Genomic DNA, 13,913 nt, shown 5'->3' with positions numbered 1-13,913 from the left:
CTGACTGAATCAGCTGCTTTTATCACTCCTCCTGATGCACCCTCTGCTAATAAATATGGAAAACCGGAATGGAAATTGCAGAGCTGCAGTTGCATTAAGTCCATTACCTCTCCCAGACTTTCAGCTCCAGTGTCATCAATTACCCCGCGAGACGGAGTTTAAACACTCAGCACTTCCTCAGAACAAAACAGCCACACTGCTGAAGGGTCCTGCAGCTGCTGGAGCAGCTCAAACACGGCTCTTCCCGGAGAGAAAAACACAAATAAAGTGCATTTTGTCCTACAAAGCAGAGAACATAAATTTAAGAGGGGTTTTGTCGTGTTTCTTTTCCCATGGAGTTAATGGGAAGTGACAAAAGACTCTGCTGAGGGGCGGGAGGGAGGTGGGGCTCGGATGTTTACTAAAGGTGACAAAGGATTTAGCTGGCCCTCTGCTTTATTTATCCTCCTCCTTAGCAAAAAGAACTGGAGTCACCTTGGAGACATGAGGCAGTGACAAAGGAGTATGTCACTGGCCCAGAGGTGACTCAACACAAACTCCTAACACAAGCTCTGTGCATTCCCGGCTGACAAATGCTGTTTTCCCGGGAATTTCTTTACCGGGACAGAACTCTAGGAGTTTATCTTTACCAGGACTGAACCCCAGGGTGTCGTTTCACCCCAAATTCGCATCTCTGCAAGCCACAGGAACACTGGAGGAACTCTGTCCTCCCTTCCTCTCCTCCTCCCTTTTGCTGTTTTTAAGATCAAAAGGTTTGTTGCTCTTGATTGGTAATTAAGTACAAGTCACCCAGGCTGCTTTTTCAAAGAGTAATTAAAAGGTTATCAAGAGAAACATGCAAGGTGCAGGTAATTCCTGCTGCAGCTGTAATTAGGTCAGCCCAGAGATAACTCTGCTCTTATCACAAGGATCACATCGTTTCCGAGTTCAAACCAAATACTTCAACTTTCAGTCAATTAAATATGGCCCAAGATGCCGTTCTGAGCTGCTCGCACAGCAGATTGATGGCAATCCTTCTCCTCACTCCTCAGCCACCTGTCAGGGAAGAAGGATGAGGATCTGGAAGCGACTTGAGGAGATCTCTGTGAGATGTGGGACGTGAGCTGCAAGGGAAGCAGGGCCCTGTGCCAGCAGCAGGATTTGCGTGCTTTGCACAGAGCCCCGTTGCAGTAATGGCTGCAAACGTTTCCCCAGACCCTGCACGCTCTGCAGGCACGGGAATTCCTGCAAAACCCTCCTCAGAAAGGGGCAGGTTCCTTCCCAGATGTGTCAATAAATTGGAGTTTGTTGTTTCCTCCCAGCGGCGCCCGCGGGAACGCGACGGGCACCGCCGAGGCTCTGGGAGTTGTTCTCCTCTGGATGCACAGCCTCAAACAAACGTTTTCTCAAGCAAATAAACTCAGCATCACTGAAACGTTTTGTTTGAACAGGGAAGAGACCAGAGGACGACACAATTCCCTGCCCACAACAGGTGGGAAGGGAAGCCCGAGGGTTGGAAGAGCCTGAGAAACCCCAGCATTGCTCAGCACATTTACAAGTGAGGAGTCTCTGCTGGTACAAACATCCTATTTTCTCTCCCCTGGGCTTTTTTTAACATCTCTGGAAGGAAAAAAAAAAAATAAAATCTGATTTTCTAAGTTGACCACTTCCATTTATAGTGTAAATTCAGCAGGTCTCACTGGGAAAACAGAATTAGGGAGCTACAACGACCGACTCACAGGGACACTGTAAATGTGTTTTCCCTGGATCTGAGTACGAGCCCGAAGCTTCAAATCAAGGAATTTGCAAGTGATTTAAGATTCTCACATGAAAAGGGTCCTGCAAATCACTGGCAGATGAAAAAAGCTGGGGGGAGCCACGTGGTTCTGTCGCTGCCCACTCTGGGGATGTCATGGAACAAGAGTCTGACACAAAGAGGTGCAGAGTCTCTCCCAAATCCCACAGCAATCTCAGAGCCATAAATAACCCCAAGAATTCAAATTGTAGTCAGGTCTGTGCTGGGTTTCTGAGCCCAGCACAGTGGGAAGGCAATCAGGAAGGGAACCTGATTGGAGCGACCTCGGAACAATGACACAATCACAAGGCACAATGGGAACTGGGCAAAGACTGTTCTGGAATAACTGCAGGGCTCCACACGACTCCCTGATCCCACAGCAGCTGGGAATTTGGAGGAAGGGGATTTGGGAGAGTCTGGTGTGGTGCAATGAGCTCAAGAGAAGGGCAAGTCCTGGGCAGGAACCAAATCTTGATGTCCCTCATCAAGGAAAACTCTGCAGCCACCCCAGCTCTCAGGTTTCACAGAAAATTCCCCCACAGCGGTTCCTGCCGAAAGCCAGGAGCTGGGAAAATTCCAGTGCACAAGGAGGAATGGGTTCCAACAGGAAAAAAGGGAAGTTCAGGTCATATACATGGGAGGGTGGGCAGGCCCTGGCACAGGGTGCCCAGAGCAGCTGTGGCTGCCCCATCCCTGAAGTGTCCAAGGCCAGGTTGGAGCAGCCTGGCACAGTGGAAGGTGTCCCTGCCCATGGCAGAGGATGGAATGAGATGGAAATGAAGTTCCCTCCCAACCCAACCCATTCCAGGATTCTAAAAACCCGATGATTCGAGAGAAGCTGAAATAGCAAAGACTTGGAAACGAGCTCTGATTTTAGCAAACAAAGCAAAGTCATGGCACTGAGAGATGACAACAGCCCTGGATGTCTAAATTAAGGCACTGAAAGCCATTTAATATTCACGTCCTCATCACAAACACGCAAGGCAAATTCCCTAATATCCAGTAAAGCTGTTTATTAGCAAATGCCTCATTGGATTAGGGCTGCTCTTATTCTATTAGGGAACCTTCACACCACATTAAATTGCAAGACAAGAGGGTGTTTGCCAGCACATGATGAACACAACATTAACCCCTTCCCAGGAAGTCCTGGAATGGGTCTGGGTTGGGAGGCAAATGCATCGGGGACGCTCAAAAATGCAAGTTTGGGAGGGGAAGAAGCAAAGAAATCCAGTTGTCCCTTCTTTTCCCCTTGCTCACAGCTCATTTTGGGTGAGCTCTGGTGAGTGACACGTGGCCATCCATCTTCAGGGCTGCGCCTCGGTGATGAATGGAGAACATTTGGAGAGCAGGCAGGGAAAAAAAAGCAGAATTAATGGCCATGAGAAAGAGAAAAAAGGGAGAAAAAGGGAGAAAAAAAAAATGTAACCCATGGTTAGGCAACAGTTAAGAGTTTAATGAGGTGAGATTGATGTACCAAAAATAATACCTGGGGTCTCCTGAGGTGGAAGGGACCCACAAGGATATGGGGACACCCCAAAAATCCCACCCTGTGCATCAGAGCCTTGCCCAAACACTAAAATTGGTGAACAAGGAGTTGAAACAGCCCGAAGGAGCCAACTTCAGGTTTGAAGTTACTAATCCAGAAATGTCCAAGGGAAGAAAGCAAATGTCCAAGGGAAGAAAGCTGATGTCCACCATGCACGAGTTCATCTTTCACTTTGCTAAGCCCTCCCTAAGTGCTTTCAGACCTCTAAAAATCCCCCTCTTTATTTCCCCTCTTTATTTCCCTTTCCTGCCCTAAATACACTCCGTTTCCTGAGCTCAGAGATGGAACATTCCCATGTGGATTTTGCTCCATGCCCAGCTCCCGTTCACCTGCCCAAGCTGCACCTGAACATCACCAGAGAGGCAGAGGGGGAACCTTTTCTGCCTCCTCACCTTCCCCCAGGGCAGGGCCACAGATCCCCAGGGCAGAGCCCCAGCTCACACTTGGGAGGTTCCTTTCTGCTGCTTTTATTTACAACCAGAATATTCTTGTGAGGATCTCAGAGCAGCATGAACTTCTCACCACACAAAGTTTCCCGAGCTGGATTTCACTCCCAGTTTTCCACCTTTCCATTATCCCCAGAGCAAAGCACTGAACCTCCTGATTAAACACCGAGGTCCCATAATTAAAAGTGATTCTCAAGCACAGTTGCCAAATGAGGAGAGATGATTTATTTGCATAACTGAAATAATCTACATAAAGAGCTGATTTCCACCAGGGTGCAGCTCAGATGTTCCACTGGGGTCAGACAAGGCACTGAGGTCAATGGATTTGTCCTGAACTCGAGTGCTTTGAAGGAAAATCCATTCCCAGGGCTCCAGCATTCTTGCCAGGGATTCAGAGCCTGGATGCTGCCACTGCTCCATGATTTTGGAATGCATCGCTGTCAGGCTGGAGCTGCCACCAGCACCTCCAGTCGTGTCCCCAGTCCCTCAGCTGAGAGGGCTGAGATCACGACTGCTCCACGGCTGACACCTCACAGAGCATCTGCTGCCACAGCAACACATCAAAATCAGCCTCCCACAAAACTTTTTTTTAACACTGAAAGCCTCACTGGAGAAGCCATGGGGAGTTTTCCTACTAAAACTGGATTACTGAACACTTCTTACCCCTGGAGATCCAGCAGATGTGAGGGAGTGCAGCCCTGTCCAGCTGCTGGATGGACTGGGAGTTAAGGAACAGCCCAGATTTTGGGGGAAAACCCACAAAGCCTTTGGCAGGGCTACCACGGAACCCCACAATCCATCCTCCCACTCCGGGAGTCTCGTTTGGACTGAGGGAAGCTCTCTGCACATTAACTCTGCTTCCCTCCTGCTCCATTTCCTAATTAACTCCTCTGCATGTCTGGGATGAGTCTTGATAAATCATTACTGTCAGGCGTTCAGAGAAACATTTCAAGCCTTATCAGAGCTAAGAAATCAAAACAACTGTAAGATCTGCTCACGGAGAAACACTCCCAGTTTATTGCAGCATAAACATCCAAGGCCAGATTTAATCCCAGTGGCAGGAAGGGGAACATGTTTATAAACATCACTGTAATGAACACTGTACCTCGTTCTCAGATTCCCCTGCTGAGGCAGCCCATCGTAGATGGATAATACATCAAAATCTTCCTCTAATGCAAAGGACTGGAAAACAAGCTGTATCCTGTTCTGCTCCTCAGCGGTGATTGTCCACGTGCAGTTTGCATAATTGGGGTATCCATAGGGAAAGCCTGGGCTCTGGATTGTCCCGTTTGGGCCCTGCAATGTGTGACTGCAGTTCTGGGCTGGCGAGAGAAAAGACAAAAGCACAAAAGTCAGAGGGTGTCAGGTGAACGTTGAATGTCCTCAGCATCCCAGCAGAGCGCACAGGGCTCATCCCATCAGGTTTCTGTGCCCCAGGAAACAGAAAAAAGTAAAATCTGAGGATGAAGTTTTGGCCTCCTCCCTGCAGAGATGTGGAGCCCAAACCCCCAGACACATCCTGAGCTCTGCTCCCAGCAGCTGTGAGCACAGCTGGATTCACAGCTGCTGCCTGGCCCTGGGGACAGCTCCTTCCTCAGCCACCCTTCCCCAGCCCACCACAAAACCCAGTGTTCTCCCATCACGCTCCCTGCACTTGGGATTGCACCCAGCCAGGTGCCAGGCCTGGCTGGGTCACAGGACAGCACAGGGACAATGCCAGAGCTGGCTGTCTCCTTCTCCCCCAATTCCAGAGACAATGCCAGAGCTGGCTGTCTCCTCCCCCAACTCCAGGGACAATGCCAGAGTTCACTGTCTCCTTCTCCCCCAGCTCCAGGGACAATGCCAGAGCTCATTGTCTCCTTCTCCCCCAGCTCCAGGGACAATGCCAGAGTTCACTGTCTCCTTCTCCCCCAGCTCCAGGGACAATGCCAGAGTTCATTGTCTCCTTCTCCCCCAACTCCAGGGACAATGCCAGAGTTCATTGTCTCCTTCTCCCCCAGTTCCACCTGGAGAGGAGGCAGTGAGTGTGCAAGCAGTGCCACATGGGGGGGACGCTTTCTCCTCACCCTGAGAAAGCAGAAGGGACCCCACAGAGTGTGGGGCTGAGCCACCACGAGCAGCCTGGCTGGCCAAAAGTCAGCCATAAACCTGTCCTGAGTGCAAAGAGAGCAGGACCCAGTGCAAGGCTTGACCAAACAAACCATCCTGTAAAGTGCACTCCAACCCTGACTGTGACATTCCCATTCTCTGGACACAGAGACACAATTCTGTCTCTCAGGAGAAGCACGGAGAAAAGAAGAGAAAACAATCTTTATCTCTGCCCCTTTGTTCTCCCCATGTGGAATGTGGTGTGGAGATTGTTCACCTGCAGTGACTGCTGGGCTGGATTCTGGTGAAGGTTGTTTGGGCTCAGTGCCCAGTGGGATCCAGCTGTGCTGGGCTCTCAGCAGAGAGTCACGAGTTAGTTAAAAGTTAGATAAGTAAGTAAAAAGTATGTATGTAAAATAAAATAATCTCTCTTTAAATAGTGTATTAATATACTCTAGTATAGTTTTCATAAAACTATCCTTCAACCTTCTCATCTAAAACCAAACATCATCATTTCTTCCCTGAGTCGGGGTCGCCTTTTTTACTGTACCTGACCATTTAATGATTCTGGGAATGGCTCACTGCAACAAAAGACAGCAGCAGCAGCACTCACACCCCTGTTAGACCTGGTGGGGGGACACAGGGGAGAAATCACCAGCCAGACCCTGCCTCGGGGAGCTGCTGGCTCCTCTCAGCCACTTCTGAAAGGTTTGTGCTCCTCATTGTGCCCCAACACACAGAACATCTTCAATCAGTATCTCTGAGGAGCTGCTGCAAAGCTGCAGAGAACAAAACGCCCTCCTGTAAGACCAGTGAAACACCTAAAAACCTCCCTCGAATCCACTTCCCCTGCCCAAGGCAGTACCTGGGAACACTGCATCCCAAAGATAGAGACCCACGATGTACACTTACAGGATTTATGAGATTTTCTGCTCTCTGGGGACACAGCTACAAGAATGTGTTTTGGGAACAGCCTAAATGACAAATTCCCTTCAGCCTTTTCCTCTCCCTTCACTGCTACTGTACCTGGACGTCTTTGGAGGCACAAAGAATTCACTCCCAACTGGTCCAACCCTCCCTGCTTTAGTGGAAGAATTCCTCCACACAAAGCCAAATTCCAGACAGCTGGAAGGGTCAATCTCATGGCCCAAAAGCTGAGTTTCACCTTTATCCTCCGAGCTGCTGCTTTTCCCACCCATGCTGGATTGTTTACCCTGCTGATGGGGACAACAGAGGCTTTCAAGTCGAAACGCATTAGAGTAGAAATTACTTCTTTGATTTCTCCTTGCTTTTTTTTTTTTTTTTCCCCTTTTTTTTTTCTCAAAGGCAGCAAAAGCATTTGCACTTCTGAGTGCCAAGCAGCTACAGGTACAGAACTGCAGAGTGGTGCTCATTAAAGGCAATTATAATTAGATTGACCTACTTTGGGTGCAAAAAATGCTTCGTGGAACTTCTCCCCGCAAGACGGTTTCATGAATCTAAGACAGCCCATCCTATTTACTACCCAGGGAAATCTTTTTGTAGCACGTTTATTGGATCAATGAGAGGCAGGACAGCCCCACAATCCCCCAGGGATTAAAGTGAGGGAGGCACAGGATTCCTTGACTGGAGTATTTTGCATTTCTGTAGCACCTGGCTTTTTGTCACTACACAAGAGACGAATCCGCCTCCCTCCTCCACTTGGGCTCCATTTATTTTGGGGAGTTCACTGGAAAAGCCATTTGCTCAGTGCCAGGAAGCTGCACAGGGGTGGGAATATTCCTGTGATCACAGAGGAGTAAAACGAAGCCCAGTTTGGTTTAATAGCCAAAGATCCACGAGCTCTGTTCTCCAATTCAGTCGAATCCTTTCTCCAACCTCAGCGACGCTCAATAAGCAGCAGGGGGATATTGAACTGTCCCTCCTGCTCATTTTTATTTTAATCAGAAGTTCATCAGAACAATTTAAGGCAAATGGGAAATTAAAGAGGCCGTATCTCTCCATTTCCTCACGGTAAAAGGCTGCACAAAGCTCAGGAAATAAATTCAAGGTCAGAGACACCATGTTCCAAACACTTCCAAGGTCATATGGAAGCTCCAAAATCCACAAACTCAGCCCATCCTTCCACAGCCAGTGCCTGTGCCACAAATGGACATAAATCTATCTGAAAGAACAAATAAATAATAGAAAAATAAGACAGAGTTTTATGATGTATCCAATCAATCTACTGAAATATTTGCATGTTCACGATGTTGACCCAGAGGTGCTCTGGGCACAGATAAAAGAAAATTGCTTATTGCAAACAAAGCACAGCTTTGCAAAAGCTGCCAAACTGGGCAGTAATGTATTCTGTAATAGCTGTAATAGCAGAGAACTTCATTTATATTGGACATTGCTGGAAAAAGTCATCAGGCACGGAAAGAAATCCGGGAAGCTGAGGGAATTTATGTGTTCTATCATTTGCTTCCAGGTCTGAGTTAGTTCAGCTCATCCTTGACTGACAAAACCTTATCTGAAATTCAAAATTTCTCCTGTGAAGATTGCAGAAACAATTCCCTTTATCCCTTTGGCCCAGGAGCACAAATAAGTAGAAAGATATGAAAGGGCAGCGCCGGTGCCTGTGCTGGGAAGTTCCAGGTGGATTTGGGGTTGACAGAGGACAATTCTCCCAAAATTTCTGGCACATTCTTCCCATCCTGAAGTCTGACAAGAGGCACCTTCAATTCCTCACCCAGAGATGAGAATGCTGCGTCATCCCCCCCCAGCTCATGTGTGTTCCTGGGGATACTGCAGCTCCTCATCTCCCCTCCGTGGGCTGACATTCCGGGGCTGGGACCCCCCTGGGCTCATCACCAGGATGGCTTTGTGGGCATTTGTCCCATTTGTGACGGAGGGAAAACAGAGCTGAGCCCAGGCTGGGCTCTGCCAGCACCTCCTCTCAATTCTGCAGAGTGGTTTGTTGGGAGTGGGTCCCTGAAATGAATCCATCAGCGCTGCTTTACTGCAGGAACTTCAGGCAAGGACAAGGGATCATTTAGGATCATCACGGGATCATTTAGGCTGCAAGAGACCTCCAAAACCGTTGAATCCCTTAAGGAAACCCACAACACTTTGGGAAAACATCTTTATCTGGGACACCACCATGGACAATTCACTGATGGTGACTCAGTTTTTCCATTTTTTCACACATTGGTTTAACCAAGTCTCCACTTCCAGGAGTTCTTTTGTGCAACAGGCACTCTTTGAACCATCCCCAGACTAACTGGCCTCACCCTGGGCTCCTCACGAGGGAAATGATGGAATATTTACTGTGCACTACTCGCACAGAAGAACTGCAGCCCTGAGCCACAGCAGTTTGTAACACCCAGTTTAATCCACACGGTACAGAACTTAACGTGACCAGACACTGCAGTGAAAAATAAATATCACCTGAGCAGAGAGGAGAGCTCCAAACCCCCCAGGCTCCGCTGTGGGGCTGCCATGAAGAGAAAGGAAGGGTGGCAGGAGCAGGAACCACATCCTTGTGCTCCAAACCAGAGTTCTTTTGACAGGACAAGCTCCAGGAGCGGAGGCAGAGGCTCGGGGGAGGTTTATTTCCACTGTAAATCCAAAGTCATCTCGACACACGAGCCAGGACCATTCTGGTGCCAGTCACTGCACATTTAGAGGGGCCCTAAAGCAGCAGGGCTGGCTGGGCTCTGGGGCAGCACCAGCTCACCCCAGGCACTGCAGTGGGGCAGCATCTACTGCTCCCCACGTCCTCAGCGTCCCAGAGGTGGCAGTGTGACAGTCACTGCACACTGACCCATCCCAGCGGGTTAGGTGCAGGTGAAACAGGAGATTCAGCCATGGAAGGACACTCACAGCAACAGGATTTCGTCATTCCCTTCAAACAAGCAACACTTGAGGCCAGGAATGAGCTGCCCTGGCTGCTGCTCTCTCTCACCCCTGCCTGACAGGGAATTCCAGCAGCTCCAGACTGAGATAAACCTCAACATCCAAACTGTGTCACTACAAACCTCCCCGCTCTGTCAGGAGGTAAACAACAATAACAAACAAAGGCGTTCTCTGACGTGACAAGTGCAAAGGAAACCAGTAGGAAAAAATCATCTTCCACCTACTCGCAATTCCTTAAACTTCAATCCCAGGCCAGATCCGGGGGGGTGTAAACCAAGGAAGAATTGTAGCTTTTGGTTTACACCATGTTATTATCCAAGCAATGCTTGAGAGAGAGAGAGAGAGAGACTGAATTTATCTCTGAAGTGCTTCCTGAAATACAAGTCGCTGCACTTTGTTCCTCAGCAGAAACAAAATCTAATTTAGCAAACGCTGATGCATGGTCAGTGCACAATTCAGTGGGAACAAATATCAAATCATGCACAGAGCCTTGCTCTCAGCAGCATCATTTATGGAGGATCCATGGCTGCCTCCTCCCTAATGCAGCAGTTTGGGGTTTTGCCATTTGCTGTAGTTACTGTTACTCACACAGAAATGCTGTTATTCCATGTTGTTCTACAGCCCATTCCACAAACGCAGGCACATTAAAAAAAAACCTTTCCCCGGGAAGACTGAAATGCACAGGCAAACACTGAAGCACCGGGGGCAAACCCTGCTTGTCCAGCAGCACCGGCAAGGTTTGCTCACCTCACATCACTGCTCAGAGCTCTCCAAACCCATAGACACCAATTCCTTCTCATTGAAATCTTTATTTTTTCTAAATAGAAAATAAAAAAAAAAAAGTTCCCGTGCCCATTGTTTAGCGTGTGCATCATTTATCAGGCACTAAAGATGCCTCTTTACATGCTGGTTTAGCAAGTCATTACAGCTGATCACAACCAGGGAGTAGTTTACTCCCAGCCCGGCTCTGCCTCTCTGGCTCACCCAATTTCAGCGAGCAAACAGGGGAAGCCCCTCCACCCTTGATCAATGCGAGCCCTGCTGCCCTCAGGATTCACCTTCTCCCAGCTGGAGCTTAACCTCCAGTCTCCTATCAAAGCCTGCTGGGTAATAAATAATGCAGAGTCATTCCATTAACTATAACTTAATCAAAAGCCTCGTGGATCCAAGAGCATCATCAAGGGGATGATTTCCATCTCCGACAGCCCGAGCCTGCTTCCCTCTGAGCACAGGGTGTGATGAGCTGCGCAATGCAAGGGCAGAAAAAGAGCATTTGAGCTGAATTCAGCTCCTGCCAGCTCTGCCAAGCCCAGAAGAATCCAAAGCCCCAGCTCAGCTCAAGTGAGGACGTCCAGATTTGCACAACTGTCGCAGGGACATCCTTCTGTCTTTCTGGATTTTTCATAGAGGAGCACAGAGGAAAGAAAAAGAAAAGAATTTCTATTTCTGCTCCTTGTTTTTCCCCATGTGGAATGTGCTTGGAGAATTGTTTACCTGGGGTGATTCTTGGTTGGATTCTGGTGAGGATTGTTTGGGGCTGGTGGACAATCCAACCCAATCCAGTCCAATCCAATCCAACCCAACCCAACCCAATCCAATCCAATCCAATCCAATCCAATCCAACCCAATCCAAACCAATCCAACCCAATCCAGTCCAATCCAATCCAACCCAATCCAATCCAATCCAATCCAATCCAATCCAATCCAACCCAATCCAAACCAATCCAACCCAATCCAATCCAATCCAATCCAACCCAATCCAAACCAATCCAACCCAATCCAATCCAATCCAACCCAATCCAATCCAATCCAATCCAATCCAATCCAATCCAATCTCTAGAGAGGGTCACGAGTTGGGAGTGAGTTAGATTTGGTAGTTAGAAAAGCAGGTTTGTAGTTTTAGTATCTCCTTTAAATAGTATATTCATGTATTTTAGCATAGTTATAATAAAGAAACCATTCAGCCTTCTGAGCTGCAGTCACACATCAGCATTTCAGCCCCCGGGTTCACCTGAATTTCCAATACACAACTCCACAAATCCCCAGCCACCGCGGTTCTCCGGGCACACACAGCCCTTCTCTCCAGTCCAGGAGTCCCTCACTGCCCCCCTGCCACCACTTTGTCCCTTCTAGTGCCACCCAGGCTGCTGTTGCAGAGCTCCCACACCCCCTGAGCTTTCTGCAGGCGCAGCAAACCAGCCAACCCCTCTGTGCTGCTCTGGCTCCTTGCTGGACCCCAGCGAGCCACGTGTGTGTCTGTGCTGTGACAAAAGTGACTTTATTTCATGCCTTTGGCATGAGAACAAGGGACATTCGTTCCGCCAGGCCCCCTGATCTCCACAGGGCCCTAAGGCACCTTGGCTGAAGGAGTTCAGACATTCATAGCCCAAAAACCCCAAAAGCAAACAAAAAACCTGAACGCCCCGGGAAGGGACCCACGCTTTAAACACTTGAAAAATCAAATTAAGCAGCGCCAGCTGGTAAGACTTTAAACACAATCCCAGGTTTCTGCCCTCTCCACTTCTCAGCAAATCCATTTCTTGGTACAGATGTTCCACATTTCAAGTGTGGCCCCTGTGGCACTGCAGCAGCTTCAGATTCAGGTGGCAGGGTTCCACTGCCTGCTTTGTGCAGGGCAGGGGCAGAAAGCTGCTGGGGGTGTTCAAGGAAGCCTGAAGGTCAGGGAATGAAGCAGCAGGCTTTGGGAGCCTTGGAAAAGCAGCAGCAGGATGGTTCATCCCAAATTACAATTCCAGAGGCAGCCAGGGCCGCGGCATCGCCGCTGCTGCTCTGACGTGCCCAGGCTCAGCTGCTAAGCACAGGCACACGGGGAGCAGCTCCAGCTCCTCCTGACAGGGCTTGGGAGAGCAAAAGGAGAGGGAGAAACCCCCCCCCAGGGTTTATAAACACACAGAAATCGCTGTGTTTGCTGAGCCATCAGCGACAGAGCTTGGCCGGGAAATCTCGAAATTGGTGAAATCTCAAACTGGCGAACCAAAACCACTCCACACGCAAACCTGCCCTCATGAAGTCACGGGTTATTTCCTTCCCTTCCTTCACAGCATTCCTGCCTCTGGATTTCAGCAGCTCCAGCTGTTTGGGGCTTTCTGCTGAAGCCCTGGGAAGTGGTGTGGAAGAAGCAGCAGGAGACGCAAGGGAAGAACTGCACTCCCAAGTGTCTGGATAAAGGATAAAGGATATTCCCATAAAATTTTGCTCTCCCTCAGAAATAATCTTGGATTTTCCAAATAACGTGGGAGATGATCATGCCTGAGGAAAACTCCTCAAATACCTGGATTATAAATTGCTGGAAAGCATTGGAAAAGCTGCCCAGGGCAGTGTGGAGTTCTCATTCCTGGGAATACCTAAAAAACATGGATGTGGCTCATCAGGACTGTTGGACTGATGATCTTCAAGACCTTTTCCAAGCAGAACACTTCCACGATCCTGTGGGAATATCCTTTATCCAGACACCCAGCCCAGAGTAATCACTCCTCTCCACCAGCCTTAAACACCCATTTTGAGCCTGCATTTGAGCCTGAATTTGATCCTAAATTCAGCCCAGGGCAGCTCAGCAACAGAGATGAGCCTGACAGGAGTGTTTAAAGCCAAGCCAGAGGCTGCAGGGGTGTCCAGGACACAGGAACAAGCTCATCCATGTGCTTGGAATCAAGGATTTTATCAAGATGCCAAAATCAACCACCCCCAGGATGTGCAGGAAGCTTCTTAAATAGCAGCAAGTGGAAATGCAGGATAAAGCCACAGTTTGGGGTAATTTCTTTCCAAACCAACGTTTTTTGTTAGAAGTTTCTCCCCATTCTGTTTTACCTGGCCTGGATGGATTTAGAGAGGATAATTTGATATTTAGAGAGGATAATTTGGTCGCCTTCCTGTTTTCCAGGCCAGTCAAGCACTGTGCTCTCCCTCCTCTGGGACACACCTCTGATCATCCTCGGAATTCTCATCCCACCTGGAATTCTTCTGTGCCAAGGACACCTCAGTCATTCCTACAAATGTTCCTCGACACCTCATGGAAACTTGTATCACCTCTTGCTCATCTCTGCTGGAAAACCCTTTGGAGTTGTCTACACACACACACACACTGAAGCTTTTGTGATTCATAATCCAGAAAAATCACGGGATTTTTTCAGATTTTGGATTTTTTTTTTTTTTCCGATTTTGG

At 48.7% G+C, this 13,913-nt stretch overlaps 1 protein-coding gene across 1 annotated transcript in view; it reads right to left on the bottom strand.

Moving 5' to 3' along the window:
* CSMD2 (CUB and Sushi multiple domains 2) overlaps window positions 1-13,913 on the bottom strand; it is a 273,933-nt gene that overhangs the window by 242,403 nt on the left and 17,617 nt on the right. Inside the window, exon 2 of the mRNA XM_053964332.1 lies at window positions 4,872-5,088. Coding sequence (XP_053820307.1) covers window positions 4,872-5,088 — 217 coding nt within the window. The remainder of the gene's footprint in view (window positions 1-4,871; window positions 5,089-13,913) is intronic.

Source organism: Vidua chalybeata, chromosome 25 (assembly GCF_026979565.1).
Source record: "Vidua chalybeata isolate OUT-0048 chromosome 25, bVidCha1 merged haplotype, whole genome shotgun sequence".
Taxonomy (NCBI): domain Eukaryota; kingdom Metazoa; phylum Chordata; class Aves; order Passeriformes; family Viduidae; genus Vidua; species Vidua chalybeata.
The sequence above is the reverse complement of the archived record's forward strand: the minus strand, read 5'-3'. Positions and strand labels throughout refer to the sequence as shown.